General features: G+C 35.6%; 1 protein-coding gene across 1 annotated transcript in view; it reads right to left on the bottom strand.

Annotated features, from left to right (window-relative positions):
• TEX11 (testis expressed 11) overlaps positions 1 to 14,829 on the bottom strand; it is a 329,846-nt gene that overhangs the window by 116,249 nt on the left and 198,768 nt on the right. Inside the window, exon 15 of the mRNA XM_031660592.1 lies at positions 7,513 to 7,650. Coding sequence (XP_031516452.1) covers positions 7,513 to 7,650 — 138 coding nt within the window. The remainder of the gene's footprint in view (positions 1 to 7,512; positions 7,651 to 14,829) is intronic.

Here is a 14,829-nt window from a genome sequence, read left to right as displayed (position 1 = left end):
TCTAGACCATGGTAGTGGGTAAATTTGGGGTATAAATTAGTCAAAATCATCGAACTATACCTAAAATGAATGCATTTTTGTATGTAAATTATATTTTTATAAATTCATTTTAAAATAAATTAGTAATGCCTTGTAAGGGTTCCTTTAGTTTTAAAATTCAGTGATTAATGAGCCTAGTCCCCCACAAAATCCTCTTTGACTATAATAAATTTTATCAGGTTATACTGATATTTTAGAAAAATGTGGGCAGAAGATACCTCAAAGTTCTCTTAGTCAAAAAATTCTTCTGATGCTTGAATCTCCTCTATAACATTTATACCAAGTCACTCAGTCTTTACTTAAATATATTCAAGAAGAGAGAATTCACTCTATTTTAAGAAAATCCATTTCAGTGTTTTGGTATGTCAAATCATTAGAAAGGGTTTCCTTATGATAATCCAAAATCTCACTCTTTGTAGGTCTCAACCAAGGAAACACTCATGAAATAAATTTAATTTCTTTACTCCCTGACAGTCATTCAAACATTAGAAAAAAGCTATCATGTTCTCCTAAATCTTCCATTTCCCAAGTTTAACATCCACACTTCCTTTAACTGTTCTTCAAATAAGATGGTGTTTAGTGCTCTCACCATCCTGAGTGCCTTCCTCTTGGCACACTTGGATTTGTCAATATCCTCCTTCATAAGTGGTGCCCCTCAATCCAATACAATACAGATGCTCCTCAACTCATGATGGGGTTACATCCTGATAAACCCATAGTAAACTGAAAATATCCTAAGTAGGAAGTGCATTTTCAACTTATGATGGATTTATCCAGACATAACCCCATGGTAACTTGAGGAGCTTATTGAATGAGTATTGCTTTCATACTATCATAAGATTGATAAATCCTAAATCGAACCCTTGTAAGTCAAGAGCTGTCTATACAGTTGTTCCCTAGTATCTGTAGAGGATTGGTTCCAGGACACCCTCAGATATCACAACCTGCAGATGCTCAAGTTCCTTATAGTAGTTGCATATAACCTACACACATCCTTTTGTATACTTTAAATAATCTCTAGATTACTTACACTTAATACAATGTAAATGTTCTGTAAATAGTTGTTACACTGTATTGTTTTATATTTGCATTATTTTCTATGTTGTATTGCTATTTTTTAAATTTTTTTTTTCTGAATATTTTCAGTCTGTGTTTGATTGAATCTGTACTTCAGATATATTCTAACCAGAGCAGAATAGAGGGTAATTGCCACTTTTTCTCCTTCTATACATTAAATCTCTATTGATTCAACCTAATTTGAGTAAACTTTCTTAGTATTTTTGGCTTATGCAGTGCTTATAGTCAATCAAATGTACAAGTGATTCACATATGCTGCTGTTAAAGCCGTATTTTATCTATTTTGTTCTTGTACAATTGGTTTTGGGGATCCAATTAGAGGATGTTTTGTTGTTTCCTGTTTGTCTTGGTCTTGCTAGAATAGGCTCATCATTTTAACCTATTAAGGTCCCTTAAGATCTGACTCTATCTTCTAACAAATCAGTTACTCTTTTCAGCTTCACATCATATGTACATTCAATCAATATTCACAAATGTCCTCATCTATATAATCCTATTCTAAGTTCATCTGGTATATACCACACAATGATGAGTGATTGAACAGTATTTTATTGTTTTCTAATTATTTTATATATGTAAATATTGTTTCTGCATTAATATTTTAGGCTCACTTACAGAATAGATCATGTCTTCTACTTATTCTATAGTGCTTGGCACAGATTAGACATTCAATATTTGTTGACTTGAAATCTCAATTAGGGTATTTTTACAGTACAGCTGTATCAAATGAGTCACAGCTGACCTTCATATGATGTTTCTTTAGTGCTTTTTTTTTTTTTTTTTTTTTACATCCATATAGATGCATTTGTGGGAAAGGTACATCTACCTAAGAATTACAAAACAAAACTCAGAATCAGTCAAGCACAAGCTGATGAAGTACAGAGGCCACAGTGCCATCTAGTGAATATCACTAGTTTATGTCTGCTAGTCCCAAGCTCATTTTTGGCATGATTTTTCGAACTTTATATGGTAAAGAGAAACAATATATAATCAGCACATGAGACGTAACTGTCTTCACTTTAGGTCACATATTCTATGAATAGTCTCATCTTTGTGGCTGTTGTAAGTCTTATGGCCATTCTGTGGTTTGAGAGTGTGGTTCAGTTTTATCAAACTATAGTAGTACTAATGACATTCATGTACCTAAACTGCAGTTGCAAGCTGAGGATGAGACTTCTGTACTGAGCTAAAGAGTACCCAATTGTGCATTCCCATTAACTTACACAGATTATCACCAAAACAAGTCATTATCCATCTGTCAACTAACATTAAGGTTTTATTATGGTTTGCAGCAAAATCCCAAGGTGTGATAAATTGCTTCTGTATTTAGAACCCAAGTTCATTTCCCTCATCCTTAATCCATTCAAGCCTATGACTTGCACAAACCAAACATTTTTAAATCCTCAAAAATAATATAGCAAAATCATGCTACTGGGCTTAAGGCACTACAAACACCTCAAAGGCAGAGTCGATACCTATGAAACGACATTGTTCAATATTGTCTCATGCAAAGTACTGAAGATATCTGAATGGATAATAGCAATTTAAAAATTCGTATTTATACAATTTAGAAAACAAACCAAAGAAATGATCTATAATTAGCATTGTTATCTCAAAAAGATTTTGCCAAGTGTGTGAGCTAATGAATCTGTAACCTAATCTACTAAAAGTTCAGAGGAATCTATTTCCCAACTCCTTTGGCCTGCCTGCCCAAATTAACTTCTGACCTATGATTCAATATTTCATTTTAAATCAAAATAAAATGTGTTCTCCTCACCCTCAAAAGAGAAAAGAGCTGAGCTGGAGAAAGTTATAGTGGGATGATTTTTAATAATACAATCCCATTCAGTTCTGATAATCAAAGAGCACTCACAGATCTTAATCACTATTAATTTCCAATTATGCATAGTAGCAAGGACAGAAATAGCATGAGGAAATGGAATTCCTTTATCAGAGGAAGTTGATTGACAGGTATTTATTGAGTCTCTATAACTATTTTTAATGTAATGAGCATCTACTATGCATTAGGCACTATGCTGGGTACAAGGGCAAATAAAGATAAGATATGGTCTCTATCCTCAAGGAGGTGACTGACAGTCCAATAGATGACTAAGACAGGTATAGAAATAACTAAAATATAATGCAGAAAGTAAGTATCTGGGGATAAACAGAACTGTTACAAAGTCTTGGAGGAAAGGCAAGACAAGGAAATTTCCTCAGGAAGCTAAGAATGTCATTAAGAGTTAGGCTTTGAAAAAGGGAATTTTAAGCTAGGCTTTGAAAAGGGAATTTTTAGGTATGCAGGAAAGAGGTAATTTGCAATCAAGAAGCATGAAAAAAGATACTGAGGTAGAAAACATAGATCATGGCTAAGAAGCAGCAAGTACTCCAGTTGAGGACAAACATAGTATACAAGGAAATAAAACAGAAACAGTTTCCATGAAAGTAGGTTGTTATAAACCCAGGAGGCCCCTTGGATTATGTCTCCTGACATGAGTCTACTTCCCTTTGACTTTCTGCTATGTTTTGATCCAGCACAAAAGCCCTCACCAGAAGCCAAGCAAATGCCGGCACCATGGCCCTTGAACTTCCCAGCCTGCAGAATCATGAGCTTAAATAAACCTATTTTCTTTATAAATTACTCAGTCTTAGGTATTCTATTATACCAACACGAAACAGACTAAGACACCACTACTTCCCTGATCACATCTCCTAATTGCCCTAATGTTCCCTCGGCTCTAGCCACAGTGGTCTCTTTGCCATTCTTTAAATACCCTAGGGCCTCTGCAGTTGTTATTCCCTCCGTCTGGAATGCTCTTTTTCCTCAGGTCTCTACTTAAAAACAATCTTCTCAGTGAGGACTTCCCTGACCACTCTATCTAAAATTTCAACCATTCACCCTCCTCCAAAACATTTCATGTCACCCTTTCCTGCTTAGTTTTCTCCTTAGCACTTATCAATATTTAATATACCAGGAGTCAACAAACTATAGCCTTTGGGCAAAATCTGGCCCACCATATTTTTTGTACAGTTCATAAGTTAAGAACAATTTTACATTTTAAGTGACTGAAATAAATCAAAAGAATCATATTTTATGACACATGAAAATTACATGAAATTCAAATTTCAGTATTCCAAAATATAGTTTTATTGGAACACAGCCATACCAATTTGATTACATACTGTCTATGGCTACTTTCAAGGCACAACAACAGAGGTGATTAGTTTCAACACAGACTGTATGGCCTGCAAAACCTGAAATATTTACTGTGGTTCTTTACAGAAAGTTTGTTGACCCCTATAATATAACATAATACTTATTTATCTTTTTATTGTTTGCCTCTCCCAGTGAAAAATAATGGGGACAGCAGTATTTGTCCATGTGGATAAAGGTTTTTATATATTTTATTCATTACTATATCCCCAGTGCCTACAACAGTACTTAACACATAGGAGACAATAAATAAATATTTTTTAATGAAGGAACACTAAAAAATATAGACAGTACTTTTGGATTAGAAAGTTTGGCAACAAAAAGAAGGATACAGAACTGAAGTTTGAGGAGGATTACAAAGTTGAAGGAAGATTTTTGGATAAAGAAGACTTCAAGGTAATTATATTAACAGGAGAAAGAAACAGTAGGCCGGGCGCGGTGGCTCACGCTTGTAATCCCAGCACTTTGAGAGACCGAGGCGGGCAGGTCATGAGGTCAGGAGTTCGAGACCAGACTGGCCAACATGGTGAAACCCTATCTCTACTAAAAATACAAAAAATTAGCCAGGCATGGTGGCCCATGCCTGTAATCCCAGCTACTCGGGAGGCTGAGACAGGAGAATCACTTGAGCTCGGGAGGTGGAGGTTGCAGTGAGCTGTGATAGCACCATTGCACGCCAGCCTAGGCAACAAGAGTGAGACTCCGTCTCAAAAAATAAATAAATAAATAAATAAAAGAAAACAAAAGAAACAGTAGAGAATGATAGAGAATTATTAAACAGCTAGGGTTGGGATCTGTAGATTAAGGTCCCCAGACAAAGTTACTTCTTTCTCGTAGGTAAGAGAAAAGAAAGGATGGGTGAAGAGGTGAGAAACTGATGAAGTTCATGTCAGTGGCTACAAGCTCAGCAAATCACACAATAAGGTCTTTTGCTGCAACAAAGGAGAAAGCATGGGTGCTTAAGGCAGAAAAAGATGTTTTGGAATTACCACTGTGGGGAATGTGATTAAAAACTCAACAAGAGTCAGTATTGACTACCTAGCTGGAAAAACATGAAATTTTAGCAGATCCAATAAACATGGTTTCATAAATTTTCCCAACAAAGCTCAAGCAGCTCAAAGGAAGGAGTGAAGAAAGACAATGAAAGTTAACAAAGGTCAGACACTGGTGAGGTGGGATTATTAAAATATGATGGACTGTGTATTTTTTTCATCTTTCTGTCTGTCCTAGTGCATAAGAGGATATTCATTGCATATGGAGGGTATCCAATCAATGTCTGCTAAATTCAAGACAAGAAGGATGAAATGGAGAAATATACTGACAGTAATCAACAAAGTTACCTTGAACATATTCAAAATATCCTTTGGCTTCACCACTAATCTGGCCATAAATGATACAGTTACATATTGAGTACACATCATTAAAATACGCCTGGTTTACTGTTCTCCTATTCTTCCTAACCTCACTATTAATACCACTTGAATTTCCAGTTATAAACTCAGCCCTATACTAGGCTCTAGGACCAAACTTGACATTAGAAGAGATGTAAGTAGCATTGCTTCAAGTCTCAGAAAACTGTATCTAGTCAACTTGTATTCCTCTTCTGGTCACTGCTTCCCTGTTTGGCTCTATGCAGGGGCTATGCTCTTAAAAACAGTCTCATATCCTGGTCCTTTTAGGTTTGGAGATCTGCTTTGCTCTTTCTAGTATGTCTGCACACACTCCCAATCCTCAAAGATTTGTGTACTGTCTCAGAGTCCAAATCTCTGTGATTGAAACCCTGTTCCCTGCTGTTATATTTATGTGATGTCAACCACCTGTGTGCTTGACTTAGAGAATATTTCCAACATTTAGATTTCTCTCATTGCCATGCTCTGCCTATCTGCCCATTAGGATACCATGATGTCAGCTGCTTGGGTGAGTTGAAGGCAACTATGCCTTGTTCGTCTCTGTGCCTCAGAGCCTAGCACAATGTCTGGTACTGTGTTCTTTCTTTCTTTCCTGACTGGCTGATTAGATATCCTCCCTTGGCCTGTAAATGCACCCATTCCCCAACTAGCATGTCTACATCCAGATATAGGTCCTTCCCAAGCTGCCTGGCTCACTGTGTCATAAATCATGGAAGTTATAAAAGCTCTGTGATTGCCTTCTTTATTGGTCTTTAAGTAAACAGTAGGCAACTACCTTTCTGAAACAGTGCTGTCCTGTGCAGAATTAGGTAACAAAATCTACATGATCATCTTCCTTTTAGATCTTAAACTGTAGGTAACTATTTTCTGAAACAGTTAAATGCTAGCCTGTGCAACACTATGATGAATTAAGCAACATTTCAAGTTCTCTTCCAGGGCTGTGAATTTATAACATATAAACTAAATAGCAAATATTTTCTTGAAAGAAAATCTAAAGTATTTAACTCAGATAAACAACCCTTCAAAAATAAACCTTCAAAGAAAATATCTGGAATCATTACCCTTAATCAACTAGGTGAACAAAGGTTAGACCTGTCATTTAAAACTTGAAAGGCAACAAAAACCTTTATATTTCATTTGGGTCCACACTTGTCTTTCCAGCTCTTTGTCCTTCCAAGAGCCAATACCCCTCATTATGTGTATACCATATGATACCCAAAGGAAGAAATGTCCTAATTGCTTTGGAAAGTATTTACTTTCTATCTTTAAACAAGCTTTTATCTTCTTTACCTTCTAGATTTTTGTCCTGATAAGAAATCAGTTAAAGAACATTTTCTAGGGTGGTTGGAAAGGCAAGAGATAACCTAGAAAGTGAAAGAATGGCCACTTCATCCAAGTATTTGGTCTCAATGAATGCTTGACAAAAATGTGTACTTCAAAATTTAGTTTGCTGCAAAGGACAATATTACAGATGGTTAGTAGCAGATAACTTTGTTCAGGAGTTCCAATGGTATATTACCTTTCAGAATAGGGTGTGAAAAATAAAGGGTAAGTAATAGAATTAATAGTATTCCAAAGTCTCTCTTTCTTTGGGAAGTTTCACTCAATGTTTTCAGTATGAAAATCAAGAAAATGTCAATTTGACCTTATTCTATTTGAGGGAACTCTCAAACATCCTAAACTAACAGCCAAGAAGTCACAGTAGGGCATTTATCTCTCTGCCACTGCACATAAGAACATTTGCTACCTCTGAAAATAGATAAATCAAAGGACCTTATCAAGTTGTTGCAAATTCAGGTAACAGCAAGCCATGTTCCTCTGCAGCTTGGCGAAGTCCAGATCCATTTCATCAGGTGAATAAAACCTCAGAGAATAATAGTACCATTGTAGAGCATCAGCGTAATTTTGTACCTAAAGTTTAAAAAGAAACAACAAAATCACAGCGACGTTGCTACCCTACCTTTCCCAAGTCACCTCTAGAAACAAATAAAAGATGCTGTTGGTTTCTTTTTTAGGCAACCAAAACACAATATCCTTTATACTGGGTTCTAAGTGCATTTTATTATCAGTCTTTGTCAACATAAGTTTTAGATAAAGTGGCAATCAATATTCTTTCTTTTTCCTACACATTAGAAATTTCACGCATAGGATGAAGACTCTAAAACAACAACGATAAAAATTTTGAAAGAGAACACCCATAATTCACCGTGTTAATGTAGCTATTTTCATTTATCTATGTTCAATTTTAACTTTATTCTTTTGTATATTTACCTAGTTGTAATCATAGCTTATATAGAATTTCATGTACTATTCTTTCCATTTAATTTTGTTTTGTACATATTAATCTATGTTGCTATGTAGTCTTCACAGTAATCAATTTTAAGAGATACATAACATTTAATCAAATATATAATGATTTTCTTAATGTTAGCTAGTTAGTGAATTTGCAGGGTTTTTACTATTGTAATTGATTCTGCTGTATTTTTATACAAAAGTACTTTTTTCTCTTGAGTAACTTTAAAATTTTCAACGGTAAGAAGCTAGCTAGGGAAAATCTGATAGAAATAACCTGGATAATTATTTCTTAATCTAAGAAAACTGAGACTGCTTATAAACCAAGGTAAGGTAAATGACTCCCTCGTACCCTATCAAGAAGCTTCATATTTTCCAATTAAGAATAGGAGCCATTAGGACCTTCAAAGAATAAAACATCCTCTTCAACTAGAAATAATTGTCCTGAATAGGTAAAACACTGCCTTTGACTATTACATTAGTCATAGTAGATTAGAAACATGTCATATTAGAAATAGTCAATTAGAACTAAGACTACATTCCTCTCCAGTGTTGGAAGTGGATGTTTTAAGAAAATTATTCAGCAAGACTGGAAAATGAGAGGAAAGAAAAATAATCAATAGAAGAATGGGAATTCTGAAGTAGTTCTTCACCTATTAAGTAAAAAAATAAAGGCTTTCTAAAAGAAAATACGAGTATCATTCTATCTTGCAGTGCCTAACCATAAGGCCTAGGTCTCTACATGCTCTTATAAGGGATTCTCTTTCCTTCTCTTGGGTCTAATTCTTTGTTTCTCAAACTTTGTTCCCTTTTTTCTCTTCACATCTTTCTCCTATAAAACCTACCATAACATTTTTTGGAAAACAGTTTTATTGAGGTACAATTGACATACAAAACGCTATGCATATTTAAACTGTACAATTATATATATATATATATAGCTAAAACCATCAACACAGTCAAGGGAGTGAACACATCCATCACAACCAAGTTTTCTTTGTAATCCCTCAATCCAGCTCATTCTGGTCTTTCATCCCCCAAGCAATTATGGATATGCTTTCTGTAACTATTAATTTTTATTTTATAGGCTTTTGTAGAATTCAATCATCTAATATGTAATAATACTTTTTTGCCTGGCTCCTTTCACTCAGCAAAACAGTTTCTAGATTTATCCCCATTATTGTATCTATCAATAGTTCATTCCTTTTCATTGCTGAGTAGTATTTCATTGAAGGATATACCAGTTTGTTTATCCACTCATTTGTTGATGGACATTTGGCTGTTTCCAGTTTTTAACTATTACAAATAAAGCTGCTATCAGCTTTTACATGCAAGTTTTGGTATGGATAAATAATTCCTTTTCTCTTGAGTACATACATAGGATTGAAATGGCTGGGTCACATGGTAGGGGCAAATTTAACATTTTAGAAAACTGCCAAACTATTTTCCAAACTGTTTGTACTACCTTATATTTCCACCATGAAGTTACAGTTCCTCAACATCTTCATTAGCATTTGGTATGGTTAATCTTTTCCATTTGGTTTTTCTAAGAATGATGTATTGGTATCTCCTTGGGGTTTTCATTTGCATTTCCCTAATGACTCATAAGTCATCTTTTTTTGTGTGTGCTCATTGTCATGCACATATCCCTCTTTGGTGAAATGTCTGTTCATATCCTTTGCTAATTTTTGAGTTGTTTTTCTTTATGTGTTGAGTTTAGAGAGTTCGTTTGAGCTATTAGCCCATTATTGTACATATGGTATGAAAATTTTTCCCCCAGTCTGTAGCTTTTTTCATCCATTAAACGGGATCTCTTTTTTTTTTTTTTTTAAAGTATAATTTTCGCTTTATTTTCTTCAGAGGATAGCTTTTTTTCAGTCCTTAAGGACTCAGCTCCATATGTAGGCTTTGGTGGAGGCTGGTGGGCAGCACCCACAGGTCTAAATCAGGGTTGGGGTGTTTTGTTCTTACGGGCTTCACAAGATTGATTCTGGACTACCTTGCTGCAAATGGTGCAACTCATGGAGTAATGTAGCTTCACAAACAGCTTGGGAAGCACATAGACATCAAAGACACTGGCTTCAGATATTTCCCTGATAGTTGTGGCCTCTACTATGTTCTGTTGTTTTCTTTGTTTTTAGTTTTTGAGACAGGATCTTGCTCTGTGACCCAGGCTGGAGTGAAGTGGCATGATCACAGCTCACTGCAGGCTTAAACTCTTGGGCTCAAAGGATCCTCCTGCCTCAGCCTCCTGAGTAGCTGGGACTACAGGTGCATGCTACCACACCAGGCTAAATTTTTTATTTTTGTAGAGATGGTGTTCCTCTATATTGCCCAAGCTGGTCCCAAACTCCTAGGCTCGAGCAATCCTCCCGCCTCAGCCTCTCAAAGCACTGGGATTACACGCATGAGCCACCACACTTGGCTTTCTACTATATTTTGAATGATAAACTTCCTAACAGCCTTGTCTTTAGTCACATATCAGGTGCAGTTCATGCAGGGAATAGGCTGCACATGGCCATAGACCCTTCTGGCACAACTGCTGTTCCTTCTTTCTTTGTCAATCTTGGAGGTGAGGACCTGAGAGTGAACAGGACCTTTCACAGAGCAAAAGCTTTTAATTTTCATGAAATCCAGTTTATTAATTTTTCCTTTTATGCATCATGTTTTAAAATTTTATTTACTTATTTTTTTAAAAACCAGGTCTCTCTGTGTTGTCCAGGCTGGCTTCAAACTCCTGGGCTCAAGCAATCCTTCACCTTAGCCTCCCAAGTAGCTGGGACTATAGGAATGTGCCATTGCACCCTACTTGCATCATGCTTTTGAATCAAGTCTAGTAATTCTTTGCCTAGCCTAGATCCTGAAGATTTTCTCCTATGTATTTTTATAAAAGTTTTATAGGTGCAAATTTTACATCTAATTTTGTAAGGTATTTAATTTTTGTATACAGTGTGAAGTTAAGATCAAGGGTTTTTTTTCTATGGATGTCCAATTTCTCCAGCACCATTACTTGAAAACACCATCTTTTTCCATTGAATTACTTTTGTGCTTTCTCAAAAATCAGTTGAGCGTATTTGTGTGGGATTATTTTTTGGTTTTCCATTCTGTTCCATTGATCTATGGTTCTGTCTCTCTAATGATACCACACAGTCTAGATCACTGTAGCTATATTAAAAGTGTTGAAATTGAATAGGGTAATTCTTTCTGTTCTATTCTCTCTCAGGACTGTTTTGACTATTTTCTTTTTGTAATTTTTATTTTAGGTTTAGGGGTACATGTGAAGGTTTGTTACATAGGTAAACACATGTCACAGGGGTTTGTTGTACATATTATTACATCACCCAGGTATTAAGCCCAGTACCCAATAGTTATCTTTTCTGCTCCTCTCCCTCCTCCCATCCTCCACCCTCAAGTAGACACCAGTGTCTGTTGTTTCCTTCTTTGTGTTCATAAGTTCTTATCATTTAGCTCCCACTTATAAGTGAAAATATGCATTATTTGGCTTTCTGATCCTGTGCTAGTTTTCTCAGGACGATAGCTACCAGCTCCATCATTGTTCCCGCAAAAGACATGATCTTTTCTTTTTTATGGCTGCATAATATTCTGTGGTGTATATGTACCACATTTTCTTTATTCAGTCTGTCACTGATGGACATTTAGGCTGAGTCCATGTCTTTGCTATTGTGAATAGTGCTGCAACGAACATTTGCATGTATGTGTCTTTATGATAGAATGCTTTATATTCTTCTGGGTATATATCCAGTAATGGGATTGCTGGGTCGAATGGCAGTTCTGCTTTTAGTTATTTGAGAAATAGCCATACTGCTTTCCACAATGGTTGAACTAATTTACACTCCCACCAACAGTGTATAAGTGTTCCCTTTTCTCTACAACCTTGCCAGCATCTATTATTTTTTGACTTTTTAATAATATGTCTTGGCTATTTTCATTCCATTGTTTTATATATAAATTTTAGAATAATCTTGTCTCTATATTTTTCTGATGTTTTTGTTTATAACCAATTCATATCTTTATATTTAAAGTACATTTCTTTTAAGCAGTACATAAACTTGGGTCTTGCTCTTTTATCTAGTTTGACAATCTCTGCCTTTTCACTGGGGTCTTGAGGTAATTTTCACTTAATGTGGTTTTTAAAAAATATGCTTAGATGTAAATCTATCATCTTGCTATTTGTCTTCTATTTGTGCCACCGTTTTTGATCACTCCTTCCTTTTTCTGCCTTATTTTAGATTATTTGAATACTTTTATGATTTGATTTTATCTTATTTTAAAAAAAACTCTTTGTTTTGCTATTTTAATGGTTGTTTTAGGGTACATAGTATATATGTTTAACTTATCATCATCTATCTTCAAGTGATGTTACACCACCTCACTTATGGTATACTTCCATTTCTCTCTTCTTGGCCTATATGTTCTAGTCATGCATCTTACTTTTACAGGTTATAAACTGTAGAATACAATGTTATTACTTTTGTTTAAGCAATAAACTATCTTTTAAAGAGATTGTAATAATAAGAAAAAATCTTATCTATTACTCATATAGTACCATTTCTGGTATTCTTTATTCATTTGTATAGATTCATATTTCCATCTGGTGTAAGTTTCCTTCTGCTCAGAGGACTTCCTTGTAATGTAGACCTTTGAGTGATTAGTTATTTCAGCTTTTAAATGTCTGGAAGATTATTTTGCTTTCATTTTTTAAAAACATATTTTTATTATGGTAAAAAACACATAACATAAAATTGACTAATCTGCAACCAATCTCCAGAACTTTTTCATCTAGTAAAACTGAAACTCTATACTCATTAAACAACTCCACATTTTCCCCTCCTCCTAGCCCCTGGAAACCAACCTTCCTTCCTTCCTTCCTTCCTTCCTTCCTTCCTTCCTTCCTTCCTTCCTTCATTCCCTCCCTCCCTCCCTCCTTCCTTCCTTCTTTCCTTCACAGAGTCTCGCTCTGTTGCCCAGGCTGGAGTGCAGTGGTATAATCTTGGCTCATTGCAACATGGGCCTCCTGGGTTCAAGTGATTCTCCTGCCTCAGCCTCCTGAGTAGCTGGGACTATATGTGTGCACCACCACATCCAACTAATTTTTGTATTTTTAGTAGAGACGGGGTTTTACCATGTTGGCCAGGCTGGTCTCGAACTCCCGACTTCAAGTGATCCACCCACCTTGGCCTCCCAAAGTGCTGGGATTATAGGTGTCAGCCACCACGTCCAGCCCATTCTACTTTCTTTCTCCACAGATTTGAACTCTAGGTACCTCATGTAAGTGGAACCATACAGTATTGCTTTTTGTGACAGGCTTACATCACTTAGCATAATGTCCTCAAGGCTCATCCATGTTATAGCATGTATCAGAAGTCCTTGCTTTTTAAGGCTAAGTAATATTCCATTGTTTGAGTATACCACATTTTATTTATTCACTTATTTGTTGATGGAACTTGGGTTGCTTCCACCCTTTGGCTGCTATAAACACGGGTGTGCAAATATCTTGCTTTTAATTCTTTTGGATATATAAGCAAAAGTGAAAATGCTGCATCATATAGTACTAACATTTTTAATTGTCTGAGGAGCTGCCATACTGTTTTCCATAGTGGCTACACTATTTCACATTTGTACCAACTACTTTCATTTTAAACAATATTTGTGCTGGATACAGAATTTTAGGCTGACAGGTTTTTATTTTCTTTCATTATTTTAAAGATGCTGCTCCACTGAGTTCTTGCTTGCATTGCTTCCAACAAGAAATCTGACGTTCTCTTTAATTTACTCCTCTGTATATAGGGTGCCATTTTTATCTGGCTGCTTTTAGGACATTCTCTTTATCATTGGTTTTGAGCATTTTGATTATGTGCGTTGGTGTCGTTTTGTATTTCTTGTGTTTGGGGTTTGTTAATACTTTTCTATCTGTGCATTTAGAGTTTTCATTAAGTTTTGAAAGTTTTATTTCTTCAAATATTTATTATCTCCATCCTCATTTGGGAATCCCAGTTACCCGTATATTAAGCTACCTAAAATTGTCCCTCGCCTCACTGAACTCTTTTAATTTTTTTAAGGTTTGTTTTCCCTGTGTATTTCATTTTCAATAGCTTCTTTGCTATAACTTCAAGTTCATCAGTCTTTTCTTCTACAATGTCTAATATGATGTTAATACTATCCAATGTACTTCTCATCCTAAACATAGTTTTCATCTTTAGAAGTTTGATTTGGGTCTTTATATATCTTCCATGACTCTACTTAACTTTGAATGCATGAAATAGAATCATAAGAGATGTCCTCTGCTAATGCTAACTTCTACGTCAGTTCTGGGTCAGTATCAATTGATTGCTTATTCTCCTCATTATAGGTTGTGTTTTCATGCCTCTTCATATGCTCAGTAATTTTTTTGCTGGATGCCAGACATTGTAAACTTTATCCTGTTGGGTGCTGTACAGTTTTATATTCCTATAAATATTCTTGAACTCTGCTCTGGGAAGCAATTAAGTTCCTTGGGATCAATTTGATCTTTTCACACCATACTTTTATAGTTTTTAAGGTAGTTCTGGAGCAAGACTTAGTGTAGGACTAATTATTCCCCTCTTCTGAGACAAGACACTTCTGAGTTTTCTACCCAATGCCCCATGAATTAGAGGTTTTCCAGACTAGGTGATAAGAACAGGCCTTATTTGCAACCCCATGTGAGTGCTAGGCACTCTTCCCTCTAATATTTTTAGACGGTTATTCTCCTAGCTTCAGGTAATTTTGCTTCATGTATGTCCTGATCAGAACTGTGCT

This window comes from Papio anubis, chromosome X (assembly GCF_008728515.1).
Source record: "Papio anubis isolate 15944 chromosome X, Panubis1.0, whole genome shotgun sequence".
Lineage (NCBI taxonomy): Eukaryota > Metazoa > Chordata > Mammalia > Primates > Cercopithecidae > Papio > Papio anubis.
The sequence above is the reverse complement of the archived record's forward strand: the minus strand, read 5'-3'. Positions and strand labels throughout refer to the sequence as shown.